The sequence below is a fragment of the Archocentrus centrarchus genome, chromosome 1, assembly GCF_007364275.1.
Source record: "Archocentrus centrarchus isolate MPI-CPG fArcCen1 chromosome 1, fArcCen1, whole genome shotgun sequence".
In the NCBI taxonomy this organism is placed as follows: Eukaryota; Metazoa; Chordata; class Actinopteri; order Cichliformes; family Cichlidae; genus Archocentrus; species Archocentrus centrarchus.
Window position 1 is genome coordinate 23,646,662 of NC_044346.1, and position 18,081 is coordinate 23,664,742.

The 18,081-nt window shown below is 41.4% G+C and overlaps 1 protein-coding gene across 1 annotated transcript in view; it reads left to right on the plus strand.

Annotated features, from left to right (window-relative positions):
- mast1a (microtubule associated serine/threonine kinase 1a) overlaps nucleotides 1-18,081 on the plus strand; it is a 91,525-nt gene that overhangs the window by 33,729 nt on the left and 39,715 nt on the right. Inside the window, exon 3 of the mRNA XM_030730965.1 lies at nucleotides 17,010-17,098. Within this exon, the coding sequence (XP_030586825.1) occupies nucleotides 17,010-17,098 (89 nt within the window). The remainder of the gene's footprint in view (nucleotides 1-17,009; nucleotides 17,099-18,081) is intronic.

Genomic DNA, 18,081 nt, shown 5'->3' on the forward strand with positions numbered 1-18,081 from the left:
TTATTATAATTTTTTATCTTCCCAGATAGAGAGTATATCAATACCAGTATAGCATTAAATATCCAATTTTAACCACCCACATCCACGTGTTATTGTTTACATTATTTTTAGTTTCAGTTTATTGAATTTTGGGCCGGTGTTTGGGGGCTGACCCTGTGTTTTCTCCACGTGTGTGTGTGTGTGTGTGTGTGTGTGTGTGTGTGTGTGTGTGTGTGTGTGTGTGTGTGTGTGCACATTCACAGGCATATGTGTGTGAGAGACTAATGGCCCTAGTCCAGCCAGACGCCTGTAGGGGGATAATTGCTCGTCAAAGCTTCTGCACGAGTCATTACCACAGTTTTAACCTTTGACCTCCCCGCAGCGGGCCGACCATAAGCTGACCAGAGCATCGTAAACACTGACAGCACTGGGTTTCATCACAGGGAGAGTGGGACACAGGCAGGGGTTGTTAGCTGTCATATTTTACTCTTTGTGCTTCTCTGTCAGTTGCATTTGACTTTACTTTATTCTCTTAACATTGCCGTCTCACACTGTAGCACCATTTCTTACAAAACCTAAAATGCTCCAGGGTTCTAGCCAGAATTTTTTTTCAGCCCGGCACCAATATTGACCAAGGTGAATGTGTAATCTACTGCAGGAGCTGTTTTTTTGCTAAGATATTTTATAGCAGGTGCCAAATGCTGCTAAAATCATATGAATTTAACATGAAATTCTCACACACACATGGTGTGGCTGCCAGCGTAGGATGCAACATTAATCTCCCCACTCCAGAAACCTCTGTCACCATTAAACAATCTGATTTTACCAAACAAAGAATCTTCATCCACAGAGCACACCACATGGGTCTAAGTCCCCTGCACTCAGGCATATTCAAGGTAAGACAAATTTCATAAGTGTCAGCATCTTTCACACAATCATTCAGTCCTCGCGGTGTTGCAGCATCCTCTTCAGGTGGTGGAGGTTGAATCTCACTGACTTTCTTCCCGATTGTGACTATGGCTGAAACCAACTTATGGGTGTTTATCCTGTTACGTCAGTAGACCAAAAACCAGCCAGCAACCAGATGACACCAGAATCTAATTCTTGTACCAAACACTGGGCCAGCACCCTCTCCTGTGTTTCCATGGTTTTACTGTAGTACAGGTGCTGGTCATAAAATTAGAATATCACGAAAAAGCTGATTTATTTCAGTAATTCCATTCAAAAAATTTAACTTGTATATTCATTCATTACACACAGACTGATATATTTTAAATGTTTATTTATTTTCATTTTGATGTTTTCTGGCCAATTAAGAACAGGGAGACCATGGTCCTTAAACCAGGTACTGGTAGCTTTGGCACTGTGTGCAGGTGCCAAGTCCTGTTGGAAAATGAAATCTGCATCTCCATAAAGTTGGTCAGCAGCAGGAAGCATGAAGTGCTCTAAAACTTCCTGGTAGACGGCTGCATCGACCTTGGACCTTAGGAAACACAGTGGACCAACACCAGCAGATGACATGGCACCACAAACCATCACTGACTGTGGAAACTTTACACTGGACCTCAAGCAACGTGGATTCTGTGCCTCTCCTCTCTTCCTCCAGACTCTGGGACCTTGATTTCCAAAGGAAATGCAAAATTTGCTTTCATAAGAGAACATAACTTTGGAGCACTCAGCAGCAGTCCAGTCCTTTTTGTCTTTTAGCCCAGGCGAGACGCTTCTGGCGCTGTCTCTTGTTCAAGAGTGGCTTGACACAAGGAGTGCAACAGCTGGAACCCATGTCTGCATACGCCTGAGCGTGGTGGTTCTTGAAGCACTGACTCCAGCTGCAGTCCACTCTTTGTGAATTTCCCCCACATTTTTGAATGGGTTTTGTTTCACAATCCTCTCCAGGGTGCAGTTATCCCTATTGCTTGTATTGCTTCACCTCTCTGTTAATGTGCTTGGACACAGAGCTCTGTGAACAGCCAGCCTCTTTAGCAATGACCTTTTGTGTCGCCCTCCTTGGTGTCAAAGGTCGTCTTTTGGACAACTGTCAAGTCAGCAGTCTTCCCCATGATTGTGTAGCCTACAGAACTAGACTGAGAGACCATTTAAAGGTTTTTGAGTTAATTAGCTGATTAGAGTGTGGTACCAGGTGTCTTCAATATTGAACCTTTTCACAATATTCTATTTTTTCTGAGATATTGAATTTGGGGTTTTCATTAGTTGTCAGTTATAATCATCAAATTTAAAAGAAACAAACATTTGAAATATATCAGTCTATGTAATGAATGAATATAAGTTTCACTTTTTGAATGGAATTTCTGAAATAAATCAACTTTTTCATGATATTCTAATTTTATGACCAGCACCTGTATGGTAGTAGCAGATAAGCAATATCAATAATAGTGAGGGAGCTTTCAATGAGTGTCTTTTCTCAAAAATAGGGGTCACTGCTTATATAGAGTTTAATCTGTCCCTCAATTAGATTTTTTTTTTTTTTTTAATGCTAAGAAAACAATTATTTTGGCTTCTACAGGTTTGTAATTTTAATCCAGTCTGAGTCTTGTTGAAGTTGTATTTTGAAACTAGTCAATGTAAAACCTGGAAGGATGGCAAAGATCCTTTGTTTCTTTTAACTGATACGGGGTCAAGGATGTAACATGCTTGCTTACATGGGTCTCTGTGACTACATTTGATCTTTGAGTGCTGCTGGTAACTCTTAAATGAGCATCCGATTACGTGGGCTTTCAGTATTCGCTCACACACTGTGTATTATTGACACTGAGCATCTGGTCTTGGCCTCAGTGCCACCCAGATGCCACTTGGGTGGGTGGGGGAGATCACAGGTCTATGCTATAACATACAGTCAGTGGATTTTAAACCCACAGTTTGTTTTCCAATTGAAGCAGCTGTTATTTAAAAGAAAAAAGCTGCCATGGTAACAACAATGTTTAGAATACCTGTCACAGTGCTCTGGAATGTTACCACAATTCAAACCTAAACAGTGATATCATCTAGAATTCACACATTATTAAGATCAAAGGATTCCATCATTAAAAAGGCCTTTTTTTAATGTTGGGTTCCTTTGATCTTAAATCCTTTAAGTAGGCCAGAATCTTGAAAACACATACAGAAAATCTCTCCTGGTTTACACAGTGCAGTCTTGTAAAGCATAACCAAAGAATTCGATTGCAGATTTAGTGTAATATCATCTGGTTTTGCTTGATACACAAAGATGCCACTCAAGGTTTTTAGAAAAGCTGCACAGTTCATCAGATCACGCCTGGGACAATCTCAGTCACCAGATCCTACAAAAGGTTTGGAGTCCCAGACTGAAATTCAGCAGAAAACAGCTGAACAACCCACCTCTGGGACTAGGAGAAATGCCTCTGAGTTATCGTCGATAAAATCTGATCGAACTCAAGCCAAGTCACTGAGTTTCACTCAGTTGTTCAGTTGTTGTTTTAGAGGCTCAGAACAACTGGATGAAACTGAGGACATAGAAGACCAACCCACCTCTGTGACTGAGGGAAATGTTTCTGAGTTGTTGGTGCTAGAATCTGATCCACCTCAAGGTGAGTTAGCTGATGATCATCCTGAGCCCAGAGCCTTGGAAGAACTGGGAGAAACTCAGAACATGGCAGACCAACCCACCTCTGTGACTGAGGGAAATGTCTCTGAGTTATCGGCACCAGAATCTGATCCACCTCAAGGTGAGTTAGCTGATGATCATCCTGAGCCCAGCGCCTTGGAAGAACTGGGAGAAACTCAGAACATGGCAGACCAACCCACCTCTGCGACTGAGGGAGATGTCTCTGAGTTACTGGCACTAGAATCTGATCCACCTCAAGGTGAATTAGATGATGATCATCCTGAGCCCAGAGCCTTGGAAGAACTGGGAGAAATTCAGAACATGGCAGACCAACCCACCTCTGCGACTGAGGGAAATGTCTCTGAGTTATCAGCACCAGAATCTGATCCACCTCAAGGTGAATTAGATGATGATCATCCTGAGCCCAGAGCCTTGGAAGAACTGGGAGAAACTCAGAACATGGCAGACCAACCTACCTCTGCGGCTGAGAGAAATTCCTGTGAGACACAGGAGCTCACTGGGAGTACATCCTTGGCCTCTCGAAAAGTTGAAATTCAGAAAAGGAAAGAAGTCCAGAGGCTCGAAACTACTGAAAAAACAAAAAGAAAAAACAGAAAGAAGAAGGAAAGTAGAATGCCAGAAAAAACTAACCATGAGGTCTTCAGATCACAACGGGGAAATTCTCAGGCAGCATATCCTATGAAAGATCTGGAAAAGTCCCTGATTAAAATTCAGCAGAAGAGGGCAGACCAACCCACCTCTGCGACTGAGGGAAATGTCTCTGAATTATCGGCACTAGAATGTGATCCTCCTCAAGGTGAGTTAGATGATGATCATCCTGAGCCCAGAGCCTTGGAAGAACTGGGAGAAACTCAGAACATTGCAGACCAACCCACCTCTGCGACTGAGGGAAATGTCTCTGAGTTATCGGCACCAGAATCTGATCCACCTCAAGCTGAATTAGATGATGCTCATCCTGAGCCCAGAGCCTTGGAAGAACTGGGAGAAACTCAGAACATGGCAGAAAAGCCTACTTCTGCGGCTGAGAGAAATTCCTGTGAGACACAGGAGCTCACTGGGAGTACATCCTTGGCCTCTCAAAAAGTTGAAATTCAGAAAAGGAAAGAAGCCCAGAGGCTCGAAACTACTGAAAAAACAAAAAGAAAAAACAGAAAGAAGAAGGAAAGTAGAATGCCAGAAAAAACTAACCATGAGGTCTTCAGATCACAACGGGGAAATTCTCAGGCAGCATATCCTATGCAAGATCTGGAAAAGTCCCTGATTAAAATTCAGCAGAAGAGGGCAGACCAACCCACCTCTGCGACTGAGGGAAATGCCTGCGAGACACAGGAGCTCTCTAGAAGTACACCTTCTCTGACAGATAAAATTCAGAAGAGGAAAGAAGAAAAAAGAAAGAAGAAGCAAAGAAGACTAGAGGAAGAAAATCCTGGCCTCAGGTTTGTTCCCAGACATTTTAGAGGAGATATTACAATCTACAGTTTTCTAACTGAAACAGAAGCTCCTTAAAAAGTTTATTCTGGAGCCAGAGCTGTTGTCCTGTCTGTTGTCTGAGGAACAATTTTTATCCTGAGGCCATGGATCAGCTGCAATTCTACAAAAATCTTCCATGGTCTGGCAAAGAAGTGCAGCTCTCATACAGAGATTGTTGGCTCCAGAAGACCTCAGAATAGCTGCTAAAGTTTGCATTTAAATTATTGGTAGTAGAAGACCTATTTCAATTGGTTTGTATTCAAAATTTTAAGATGTAGTTTTTATATAACAAAAACAGCAATTGCCCCAAGTACATTAACCCAACCAGTCACGACAGATGGCCGCCCCTCCCTGAGCTTGCTCATAGGGGATCATTAGATTGTTGGGCTCCTCTATAATACTGCTGGGACTCCGCAGTATTATAGAGGCTTGGGGAAATTGCTGTTTTAAACTGTATTTACATAAATAAACTTAAAAAAAACATATGCAAGAGAGAACAGTTTTTTTTTGTCTCACTCCTCTTGGAGATTGGCCACATGTATTGAAATCTAAGGAAATGGGAAATTTCTTTATACGTACACATTTATGGTGCAGAAGAACAAATGAAAGTGCATAGGGAACATGTTTTTTAAGTCAAAAAGAGGACGGGGGAAAAAAAAAAACCCTAGTTTTGCCATGGTAACCAGAAAAAACAGAGGATGGAGCATGGAGCGCTGCTGCTTCTGTTTCTTCAGGATGGATCTTCAGACTACTAAAACATCCTCAGACTTTTAAATATTCCCCCAAACATGTTTCACTGTTTTTTCATTCTCTCTCTCCTGTTGGTCTCCTTACCTACATTCATTGTGTTTCATCAAAGAACCAGCCACTGTGAAATGCTGGTTGAAGAATTTATAGAATTATGCTTATCTATGTTATAAAAACACAGGTTGGTCTGCAGAACTCCACTTTTGGAGCCCGCCTGTCATAAAACTTCCTAAAATACAACATGAGGTTGCAAAGTCATGTGACCCAATGATGTTCCTGCATCTAACCACCAAGGTCTCAAGCATATATGAGCATTGGCTATAACAGGCCTTACCTTTACCCCAGTAACCTTAACGTATTCAGTGTTCATTAATTCAGTGTGTGTGTGTGTGTGTGTGTGTGTGTGTGAGAGACTCAGCCAGAAATTTTTTCAGCCCAGCGCAGGGGTATTGCTAATGCTAATTAGCAAGCTAATGCTAACTCCTAAAAGCCGCTTCAACTTGTTAATTGAGTGAGGGGGCCTACATATGTAACCAGAAAGCACCTCTGAAGCCTAGGCAGTAATCACAGTTTTTGTGTAGTTACATTTCTCAAGGTGTATGTTAAGTTAGGTTTATTTCCGCTTCTCTTTCTTTCTTGATATTTTCATTTGATCTTCATTTTTCCTCTTATTTCTCCTCACGTTCATGGCGGTGTTACTTCTATTCGCGTTTCCCCATCAGATACTGTTTCCCCAGCGTCTCCTCGCCGCTCCGCGCTGCCCACGTGGCAAAAAAGAGAACTATGGACATCGTGAAAGCTGAAACAGCGGGTTTTGGCAAAGTTGTCCCACTTTTTTCCAGTTGCGCTCTCATCAGATACAGGATGCGTTCCCTCAGATACTGGGGGAACGCATCGTGATGGCCCAATAAGTGCCATCAGATACCGTTCCCCCCGGTGTTAAACTGGGGGAATGGTATCTAATGCACCCATTAGAACCGTTCCGTATTTGACCTTTCACGGTGTTCGTAGTTCTCTTGCAGCTCAAGTAAGCACTGAACAAGCACGCGCGTTCTTTGCCGCGTGGGCGGCAAGGAGACGCTAGGGAAACAGTATCTGATGGGGAAACGCGAATCGACCTAACATTCCGATTTCCCTCGAAATCCAGCGCGCACACGACCGTAGGGAGATCAAACGTGCACATTGTGAACTTTCCGTGCTCTGTGGTAGATTGCAAACTGCAGTGAAATTATACAGGTGCAAGCAGCGATAAAAACAGAGATCTAGCCAGGGCGGAGTCCGCGGGGCGGGCTCCTGTTTGCTAAATGCAGTGACAGCAGAACTCCGAAAGTGAAGCGGTGAAATCCTCAGCCCGCTGCGAGGGCGTCTCAGCTTGGCGCAGCGCCTGGTGATCAACCGCTAGCTAGAGCACTGTGCTCATAAGTTACTTTGTCAAATAATTTTAATGCTAACTGGTAATAATAGTTCAGGAATTGCACCGTAGACATGTTTGGAGGGGATAGTGGACCATTCAAAGAATAGTTGCTCTTTGAAATGTGGCTCATGTATTTGTAGGTTTTTGGCTACAAAAGCACATAAAGAAGCATTAACAGATATTTTGTCATTAATCACAGGATATTTACATCTTAAGGTGTTATCACTTTTAGAAATGTTAATGTATTTAAAAAATAGGCTGCTGATTTACACATCCAGTCATTAGTAGCTTTGGACTGTGTGCTCAGTGCCCCACAGTCTTTGCCGACTTGTTTGAAACTTGATCTAGTTGCTGACTGGTTGTGTGCAGGTAGAGTTCAGTGGGTTTAGAACTGATGTGAGCAGTGATAGTTAACTAGAAACAGAAAGGTTGTGGCCAAGGTGAGCTCCAGATTTGCTGATAATTATGCATTTGCTTCTCCAGCCACACTGCTGATTTAAATCACACCTTTGTTTTCATTATAGTTCATTTTCTCCTCATCTACTGCTTAATTAGTTTGTTGGCTTTTTGACCTTCTGAACATCAGCAATTTGATAGATAATGTTTGCAGTTAACTTCTGAATAGTCATACTTCACTATTATCATTTTCTTGTTAGTCAGAAGTACCTGGGGGGACAAGGATGAAGGGAAAGTGCTGAGGAAGTTTAATTGCAGTTCCTGCCACCACCCTAGTTGGTGTTTGAAACTGGTACAGTAACTCATTGATTTAAGAAATGGCTTTATCAGGTGTATTTGTCTTCTTTGTCTTCAGTGTTTTAGGTCAGAAGAAGAAGTTAGTTACACTCTCCTCCAAAAGTATTGGAACAGTGAGGCCATTCCCTTTATTTTTGCTGTAGAATGAAAACATTTGGGTTTAACATAAAAAAATCAGTATGAGACAAAAGATCAACATCTCAGCTTTTATTTCCCGGTATTTACATCTAGATCTGATACATAGTTCAGGACATAGCACCTTTTGTCTAAAACCACCCATTTTCTAAAAAAAAGTATCAAAACATGTGACTGACAGGTGTGTTATGGTGCCCAGGTATGTCCTGTTACATTGATTTTTTTAAACATTAAATAGTGCTGAATGTCTACACCCAGTTTCAGATTTGGGTTTTGCATGTGCAGACTGTGGATTTATAGTTAAAGTAGTAACTAACATGATAACCAGAGAGTCCTGAAGAAGAGAGTTGTCACTGGTGTACTGAGTAACAGATGTCAAACAGGTACACAAAGGAAAACAACAGCAGCTGATGACAGAAACATTATAAGTGCTGTGAATAAATAAATATAAAAGACCCTAAAACAAATGTGACATCAGCAACAACCTCCAGAGGGCCGGAGTGAAGGTCTACTATGGCCCTCTAAGTTGGGATTATAAAGTTCCACTACATAAATCTGGTATTTAAAATTCTACATGGCTTAGCCTCACCACCATTTACAGACTTTTTTAATACAAGCAGTAGATTCACCAGATCTGTGTCAACAAGTACTCTGCTTGTCCCACTGAGGAAAAGCCCTTTCAGTCAGTCAGCTTTCTCAGTGCAAGCTGCCCAGTACTGAAACACCACTTCATATTTGTAATAGTGAATCCCACAGAGCTTTTAAACACACCCTGAAATTATAGTTATTAGAGAATCAAGTCTGTGACCACTAATATCAATCTCTCCTTCCAATATCTTGTCTGCTGGCTTCCTGTGTGCTTATCTTCTGCTCAACTGACCTGCTTCTCACCTGTCTCCACAACCTAATGCTGCTTACCTTACCTGTGTTTGTCTGTCTAATCATATCTTCTTGTAGCATGTGTACTGTTATATGATGTATTGTTGCATGATGCGTGATGTTGTATTGATTGTCTGCTATATGTTTTTATGTGCTACATCCTTTGTATGTTCCAATTAAGGAATTAAGGAAATTTTAACCTTGTATCTTGTTCTAAAGTTGGCAATTCACATGCCCTGGGACTGCAGTTGCAAATTAGCCATCTGGCTAACATTGGCATGTTTATGGTAACGTTGATCAATGTACACTATCTCTGTGAAAATAAATGTCAATGTCAATTTTATTTCTATAGCATATTTAAAAACAATGAAGTGCTTTACAAGATTAACTACAAAATAAGCAAGATAACTCCATAGGTCAATAAAATAGAATAAAACATAAAACAATAAATAAATAAATAAAGCCTGGAAAAGCATCACAAAAGAAGGATGCAATAGTTTAGTGATGTCAGTGGGTCACAGGCTTGATGCAGTTATTGCAAGCAAAGGATTTGCAGCTAAATATTAAGTCTTGTTCACTTTAATCTATTTTAAGGTAATCTGTTCCAATACTTTGGCTCACAAGAAAAATGAGTGCATTCACACAAAAAGGTGCTATCTTCTCAACTGTGTATGAGATCCAGATGTAAATACCTGGAAATAAAAGGGATGTTGATCTTTTCTCTCATAGATTTTTTGATGTTAAATGCAAATGTTTTCAGTCTAAAAGACCCTATAAAAATAAAGGGATTGTTTGTCTGTTCAGTTTTGGCAAGTTATAATTGCTTGAGTTAAACCTGCAGGTTTAGATGTAGCTTAGTTAGAGAATGTAATGTGTCTGTAATGACTATTTAACCAGTCCTCTACATGAGTCTTTCCTTAAATGTGCTCTTTGAGTTTCCTAAATATTAGCAGCAGATTTTGTTGAAAAATCAACTAATATATCACCAAGATGGACTTTTTTTTTTTATAAAAGATCGCAGTGAAACTACCCATTATGAATCCCCAAGCTTGGCATTTTTGCCATCATTTTTGTTTTTGTTTTTTCTTGAAAACTAATGGGACTTGCCAGGGCTGGATGTGACTGAGAAACCAAGGGTACAGCATGCTTACATGGTAGCCACTTCTCAATCCTGAGGAAGCCACACCCTAATTCTTACTCTGCTTTATCTTCTGTTTCTGTTTTTGTTTGACACTAGTGATCAAGGCCATTAACTCACTAGTGAAAATTAGCGCTGATGTTATAGATGAAGTGAGAATTTTCATCATTTTTTCACAGACATCTATACAGTACTCCTCTGCTTTTTGCAAGCAGAGGAGTCGCCCCCTGCTGGCCAATAGAATGAAGAACATCTTTTATATACACTGAATGCCCTGTGATAGACTGCCTATGATACTGCTGTGATAGGCTCCATTTTGTGTTGGCTCTGGACAGTTTGCAGAAACGCTTACATGCAAAAATGTGAACACCTTCTCACCATTTTGCTGCTCCCTGCCCTCTAACCCTTGCTTGCTTCTCCTGTCTCTGTTCTTCATGCTGGAGGTGTTTCTTTAGACTATACCTGGATGCCAAAAATGAAAAAAGAAAAAAGAAAATTCTGTAGCTTACAAAACAACAACAAAAGACATTCATCTGCTTTGCACCTTCTGACAGACTCAGCCAGACAGAGCTGACACTATCATACACACACCCACTTTTCTTCTCCCTCACATATTAAAAGTTGTGTCACACTTGCAGCTTTGTCGTCAGCTCTGGTCACCGTCCACAGGGGTCCACACAATGGCAGCATGCACCGCTGACCCCAGTGAATCACACTCTGGCTAATTGACACTAACCTCCCGCCTCGCCACTAGTCCTCTGTCACACACAGATTGAGCCTGCGTGATGGATTACTCAGTGGATTATGATGGATTCAAAAAACTTGCATTCACAAAAAACACGCGCACAAACACTCATTGGCTCTGTTTTATGAGCAGACTCTGATTCACCGTATTTTGGTTCACTGCAGGATGAGATTTCTTTTCTTTTTATTTTGTAGATTAAAGCTGATTCTGTCTCATACTCACCTTAATTATTTTATTTAACACAAGCTGTCACTTTTCTTGCTGCACACTTTGGTTAAAACAAAACAGTTGTCGATGTCGCCGTTTGCTTCTTATGAGTGTGACTCTAAATCTGTTGCTATGGAAACATTGTACATTCCCCTTCCCGTCTTCTCCCCTCTCGTTTCTCTCTTCATCTTTCTTCCTCGTGGTCAGTTCCATATGGATCGAGAGAATTTGCTCTTGATTGGCCTAATTTGATCTGAAGCAGATTGAATATTTTAAAAGGAAAGAGTCTTGTTTTCAGTGAAATGCTTCAGCCTTTTATATTTAAAATTCATGCATGCATAAGATATCTGATTGAATGAACCCAAATATCACCGTCCGCCTGACAACAGAGACACTGGCAGATGATGTACTGCAGGACTGTTTGGCTGTAAACCGACAATGTGTTTGTATTTGACTGCAAAACTAGAGGCAGATTTATGATTCAAAGATGGCAGCATACAGCGTGTTAACTGTTTCTATACCCCCCCACCCCACCGTCACCACCACACACTCACACACATACTAACATCTTCTTAACCAGACTGAAGGAAGATGAGCTCAGGCTGCATGACCATAACCGTGACAGAGTGATTTAAAGTCACATTACCACACACACCAGCTTTCCCAGTTCTCTTATCTGCTTTGCTTTTCCATTCAAGTGTATCCACAGTATGTTAGTCAGAAGCCCTGACAGCCACCTATAGCTCCTATATTCTTCACTGACTAACTGCTGCTAATTATTGGGAAGCGATATGTGGTGAACATGATTGGATTTCACAGTTAATAAGCTGTCTTAAATTATATTATCTGTGCTCACTTAGAGAAAGAATTGAGGTACAACAGTGCTGAAAAATTATAGTTTATATATAATATCCATACACAGAGCAACTATTGTCATAACGTTATTTCACCTTTTTTGTATAGACTTTTAATATGACACAGTAATTACAGCTGCAGTTAATAGGAATTGATTGGTAAATCTGTCATATGCCTGTAAAAGATCACACTAACAACATAAAGTTGCAGCATAATCACCCAATGACATGACATTAACTTGGTGCATTTAGCCATGTAGACATACTCAGGATGACTATGATTATGCATCAGAATGGAGAATAAAGGTGATTTAAGTGGCTTTGAATGTCGTATGGTATGCAGAGGAGCATCTCTGAGGAAGATGGGCCACAGCAGCAGAAGACCATACTTCTGTCTTCTAAACTGAAACTGAAGTCACACAGGCTCACCAAAATTGAACAATAGAAGATTGGAAAAACATTGTCTGGTCCAGTGAGTATCGGCTGCAAAATTTGAATGGTAGGGTCAGAATTTGGTGTAAAAGCATGGATCCATCATGCCTCCTCTCAGTGTGGTGGTGTAATGAGCATTGTTTAAAATCCTTTGGGATGTGGCAGAATGGGAGACTTGCATCATGGATGTACAGCCAACAAAGCTGCAGCAACTGAGGAGTTCAGTGAGGCCATGGAAAAAGACTTTGGGTCTGCCTCAAAGCAATTCTGGCAACCGTCAGGCAACTCAGGAAGGGAAAAGCAGTGCTCTATTTACACTGTGTATAGTGTAAGTAAAGATTGATGACTTCAACTGAGGAGTTGGGCAGTGGAAGGAATGCTTCAAGGACCTCCTTAATCCCTCTGACACATCTTCTGTAGAGGAAACAGATTCTCGGGACAAGGGGCATGGCTTGCCCCTCACTGGCTTGCCCCTCACTGACACTGATATATATATTTATGTATATAGTGCTTATGTATATGTGTATAGTTTTTTGCTATTTTATTTTATTCTATTGAATTTTAGTTTTAGTTTTTAGTTTAGTTATTTGTTCTTACTCATCCTTTTCATTTTTTTCTCTGTATTGAGCTGCTGTAATGCACAAATTTCCCCGTCGTGGGATCATTAAAGTTTTATCTTATCTTATCTTATCTTACTGGGAGCGACTTCACTGAGGTAGTCCTTGGTGGCAGGGCCCCTGGGGTGGATGAGATTTGCCTTGATTTGCTGAAGGCTCTGGACCTTGTAGGGCTGTCTTTGTTAACACACCTCTGCAACGCTGTGTGGAGATATGGGGCGATGCCTCTGGATTAGCAGACTGGAGTGGTGGTTCCCATCTTTAAGAACGGGAAACAGAGGGTGTACTCCAACACTCCTCAGCTTCCCTGGGAAGTTCTTTGCCAGGGTGCCAGAAAGGAGAGGTTTTCATGAACACTGGACCAGCTCCATATCCTCTCAAGGATATTCGAGTGTGCCTGGGAGTTAGCTTGAAGAGTCTACATGTTTTGTAGACTTGGAGAAGGCATTCAACTGTGTCCCTTGCAGTATCCTGTGAGAGGTGCTGCAGAAGCATGGGGTGTCTGGCCCATTATTACGAGCCGTTGAGTCCCCATACAACTTCAGCAAAAGCTTTGTCCATATTGCTGGCAATAAGTCAGACTCATTTCCAGGGGACTTGGAACTCCACCAGGGCTGCCCTTTGTCACTGATTCTGTTCATAATTTTTATGGACATAATTTTTAGGCATAGCCAATTGGTGTAGCCAAGTGGCAGAGATTCTCATCTCTGCTTTTTGCAGATGATGTGGCCCTGTTGGCTTCATCAGGTGGCGGCCTCCAGCTCGCTCTGGAGTGGTTCACAGCTGAATGTGAAGTGGCAGGTATGAGAATTAGTGCCTCCAAATCTGAGGCCATGGTCCTCAGGCAGAAAAGGGTGGCATGACCACCCCAGGTCTGAAGGGTGAGTTGTTGCCCCAAATGGAGAAGTTTAATTATCTTGGACAGATAGATTAGGGCCATGGCTGCAGTGATGCAGACCATCATGGTAAAAACAGAGCTGAGCGTAAAAGTGAAGCTGTCAATTGACCGGTCAATCTATGTCCCTACCCTGACTTCACCTATGGTCATGAGCTTTGGGTAGTGACAGAAAGAACGAGATCACAGATACAAGCAGTGAAAATGAGCTTTCTCTGAAGCATGGCTGGATTCTCCCTTAGATATAGGGTGAAGAGTGCAGTCATTTGAGAGGGGCTCACAGTAGAGCCACTAGTTAAAGCACCTTGAGGCGACTGTTTGTTGTGATTTGGCGCTATATGAATAAAACTGAACTGAATTGAATAGTCCTCCACATCAAAAGGAGCCAGGTGAGCTAGTTCGGGCATCTGACTAAGATGCCGCCTGGGCACCTCCTGGGTGAGGTGTTCCAGGCATTTTCTACCAGGAGGAGGCCCCAGGGTAGATCCAGAACATGCTGGAGCAATTATATCTCTTGGCTGGCCAAGGAATGCCTAAATGTTCCCCTCAGATAAACTGGAGGAGTTGGCTAGGGAGAGGGAGGCCTGTGTATCTCTGCTTAGGCTGAGGCCCCCCTGCGACCTGGCCCCAGATCAACAAAAGAAAATGGGTGGATGGATGGATGGATGGATGGACAGACGGACGGATGGATGGGTGGAATATAATACATATTGCAATACAACAATAGTGAAATACACAATATTACAACATTATCAAATGTGTGTTATTTCATTTTTAAATATGGTTATAGTTATTGTTAATACTGGTATATACTCCTATTCCTAATGGCGGTATATCAAGTTAAATGTTAGATGGTGCTCACCCTGCACCACCATCTTTTATCCAGTATCCTGAGGAGCATCAAAACTCTTTATGTGGCTTTCTTTTGATATGTCACTGATTTTCCCTCTATATAAAAGTCTAACAGCAGCTACTCAACCAAACCAGACTGCAATAGGCTGCAAGGCACTGAGTTAAGTCGATGGTTTTGGGTTTTGTAAAGGCACTTGTAAATTGTGTGTTCATGCTGTTTTTGTTAAAGAGGTCCTTCTTTGGTAAATGTTAGAAAGGTACACTGAAAGAGAGTGCATTCGAATCTTGACAAAGCCCACTGGAATATATGACCACCACAGTCAGATGTTTCTACCCTCCCCCCCTGGTGTGTCTGTCATGTGTGTGTTCCACTTAGTTTTATCAGAATTGAAGTAGCTGGGCTCTTACAGTGACCTTTACTGGTGTGAGTGGCAGTTGGAGTGTAGAATAAAGAGCAGTGCTCCTATTTAACCTTTTCTACAGTACAAAAGCTTAGGGAAAGATACCCTTTTGCAGCATTTCATTTAAGATAATGTTATAATGCAAAGAGTCTTTCAGCTCCACAGAAAGATTAGATGACTTTGCCTTTGTGGGTTTTCATTCTGTTTCTTTCTTTAATAGTTTAGTCAACTGTATATTGCCCCAAAGGGGAGTTAGGGGAGAGAATTACTTTTCTTGGCTTCACACATTTCAATTATTCATCATTTAGAGAGTTAATTTAGGAAAAGGAGAAAGCAATATGAGAGTAAAGGAGGACACAGTCATGAATGGAGTTATCAGAAGATGGTGATGCCATTTGTTGTGACTGAGGGCAATAGAGAATAGGAGGAAAGTGACAGAAAGAAGGCAGGTATCATTAAAGCTCCTTCCCTGTAATATGTGGTTTGCAACATTAGGCACTAGACCTGAAAATGAATCACTCCCATTTAACAAGTCACTGATAGAGTGTTTCTCCTGTAGATGCGATGAATCATGAATCAAAATGTGTTCTGAAGTGAATCTTGAGTGGCATATGCTTCAACAATTCAGCGTTTGATTGAGAAAGAGCAGCAGTGAGAATGTGGATTTTTCATGGCTCTTGGAAAAGGAGGAAGGGAAATGAAAGCCAGTTTCAGGCAGGTTCAAAGAAGTGTGCACTTGAGTCTTCTGTGCTGTTTTTTTTTTTATTCCTCCCTCTGCTACCCTTCCCCCTTCCTCTGTTCTCATTTTACGAGTTGAAGCAAAGGATGGTGCTGAGCCACTTCGAGCCCTCTGTCCAAAGCTAATGCATTTCCCTTAAATATTTCAATGTGCTCCTCCTCTGTTCTGCTACACTGAGTACAAGCTCTCCCTCCGCTGGCGCCCACAGAGGCGCACTGTCACTAATAAAATCCTGCCAAGAGTTTGATGTCTCAGACTGCTAGAAACTGCTGAAGACTTGCATCAAAAAAGGATATAAATGAGGGAGGTAGGGAGGTACTCTAAGACCTGGATACAGATTATAGATACAGGGTTTGTGTGTTTTATGATCATGTTTTTTACCCCTGTGTGTGCGTGTTATGATTTTTTTTTTTTTCTTCCTGCGCAGATGTAGAGCAGCATGCTGGCTGATGCAATAAGAAGCAAACTTGTGTTGATTGTCAGATGTGGTGGTGCTCTCTAAAATCTGCTCTGACAGGCACTAATGTGAAGCATGCATAGAGACATTAAAGCCATGCGAGCAAAGCCGATCCACATAGGAAACCAGCACCTGAAAAATCCTCTTCCCGCTTTATGAGCTGTTACATAAGACAATGACCCTTGTGCTTCTCTGTGTGCTCTCCTTCAAACTGCTCAGTGGCGCATCCAGTGGCAGCAGCAGCCGCATGTGAAGTCTTTATGGTTCAATAACTTCAGTTCTTCATTATGGTTTATACCTGCTCTCCCTCTTCCTTCTCTTCCTCTCGGTCTTCTCTCCTTCCCTCCATCAATCCAGCCTTTATATTTCACAGCAGCAGCCATTGTACAGCTGGACCTTGAGGAAATTAAAATCTGCGTTGCTTTGTCACGCTCCCCTGTGGACCCACAAATGTCAATAAAGTCCTCTATTATGTTCTGGTACATGCACACACAGAATGACATACTGTACTGAAGATAAACAGCATGCACACTCATACCCACACATATTTAACTGCAGGCTATAGAGTTATTCATAAAGTCCAAGCACAGGAAGGGTATTCATTAACCTGGGGGTCCCTGAGTTGTTTTGGCTGTCAGCTGTTAATTGATGTAATGAAGACAAATACTGAGGTGCTCTTCATTCTTGTTTATAGTTGCAGAACCAGTAACCGGAAAAGTCTCATCCTGACCAGTACCTCCCCCACCCTGCCACGGCCGCACTCACCACTGCCCGGACACATAGGTCAGTATTATACACGCTGTATATGCTTTTCAAAAATAGTCTGTAACCAGATGCTCATTTTCTTCACATTCAGCTGCAGAAATTGCACCAAATTTTAGTAGCCTAAAAGCCCAGTAAAGTTATTTTCAAACAAATCTCCTTCTTTACATAAAAACTGGGCGGCACATCCTGCATTACCACAATATTTCTAGTTTGGAGCCTATCCCATGTCAAAATTTCAATTAGGTGTCTTAAAACTTTGAGTTAATAACTTGAAATTTCAAGTTAGTGTTGCCAATCAGGAAGCTCCATGAAGGATGTAATTTTCTTGTTACCTGGACGCAGATGGCACAGACGCACACACACTCAAAATCGGGCTGTGACAGCATCACTGGGCGACCAATATAGAGCAAAAGTAAACAAAATGGGACTCGGTTCTTTAGCTTTGAATGCCTTCTAGTGAATGTAACTGTTTAATAGAAATTACGTATCTTCACAGAGCTTCCTGATGGGCAGAGCTAACTCAAAGTTTTAAGTTAAGGATGGCATTTTTTTTTCAGTAGCAGAAACAAGCTACCATAATTGTTGGAAATTTGTAAAAAATAAAATAAAATAAATCATAATCATAATAAATATGTAGAATTATATAAGGTTTAGGTGTAAGAAATCAAATGAAATTTATATTCATTGTTTTTATACTAAACAAAAGAATTTTAATTATACTTTTTCTGTTAATTTTTTAATAATTTCTATGCAGTTTGCAGTCTGCTACTTCCTCACATTTGCTGTGTATCTTGTCAAGTTGATCAGTAGAAAACTGTGAAACATTCCCATGACTTTCCCATTACATCTGCATGCACCTGCAACTGCAGGTGCTTCCCAGATGGAAAAAATAGAAAAGAATCTGCTCATAAGCATAATACAGAAATGGCTCCAACAACATGGCTCCATAGAGCTACAAGTAGGTGGATCAGACATGAGATGCACATTTACTGTAGGTTTTG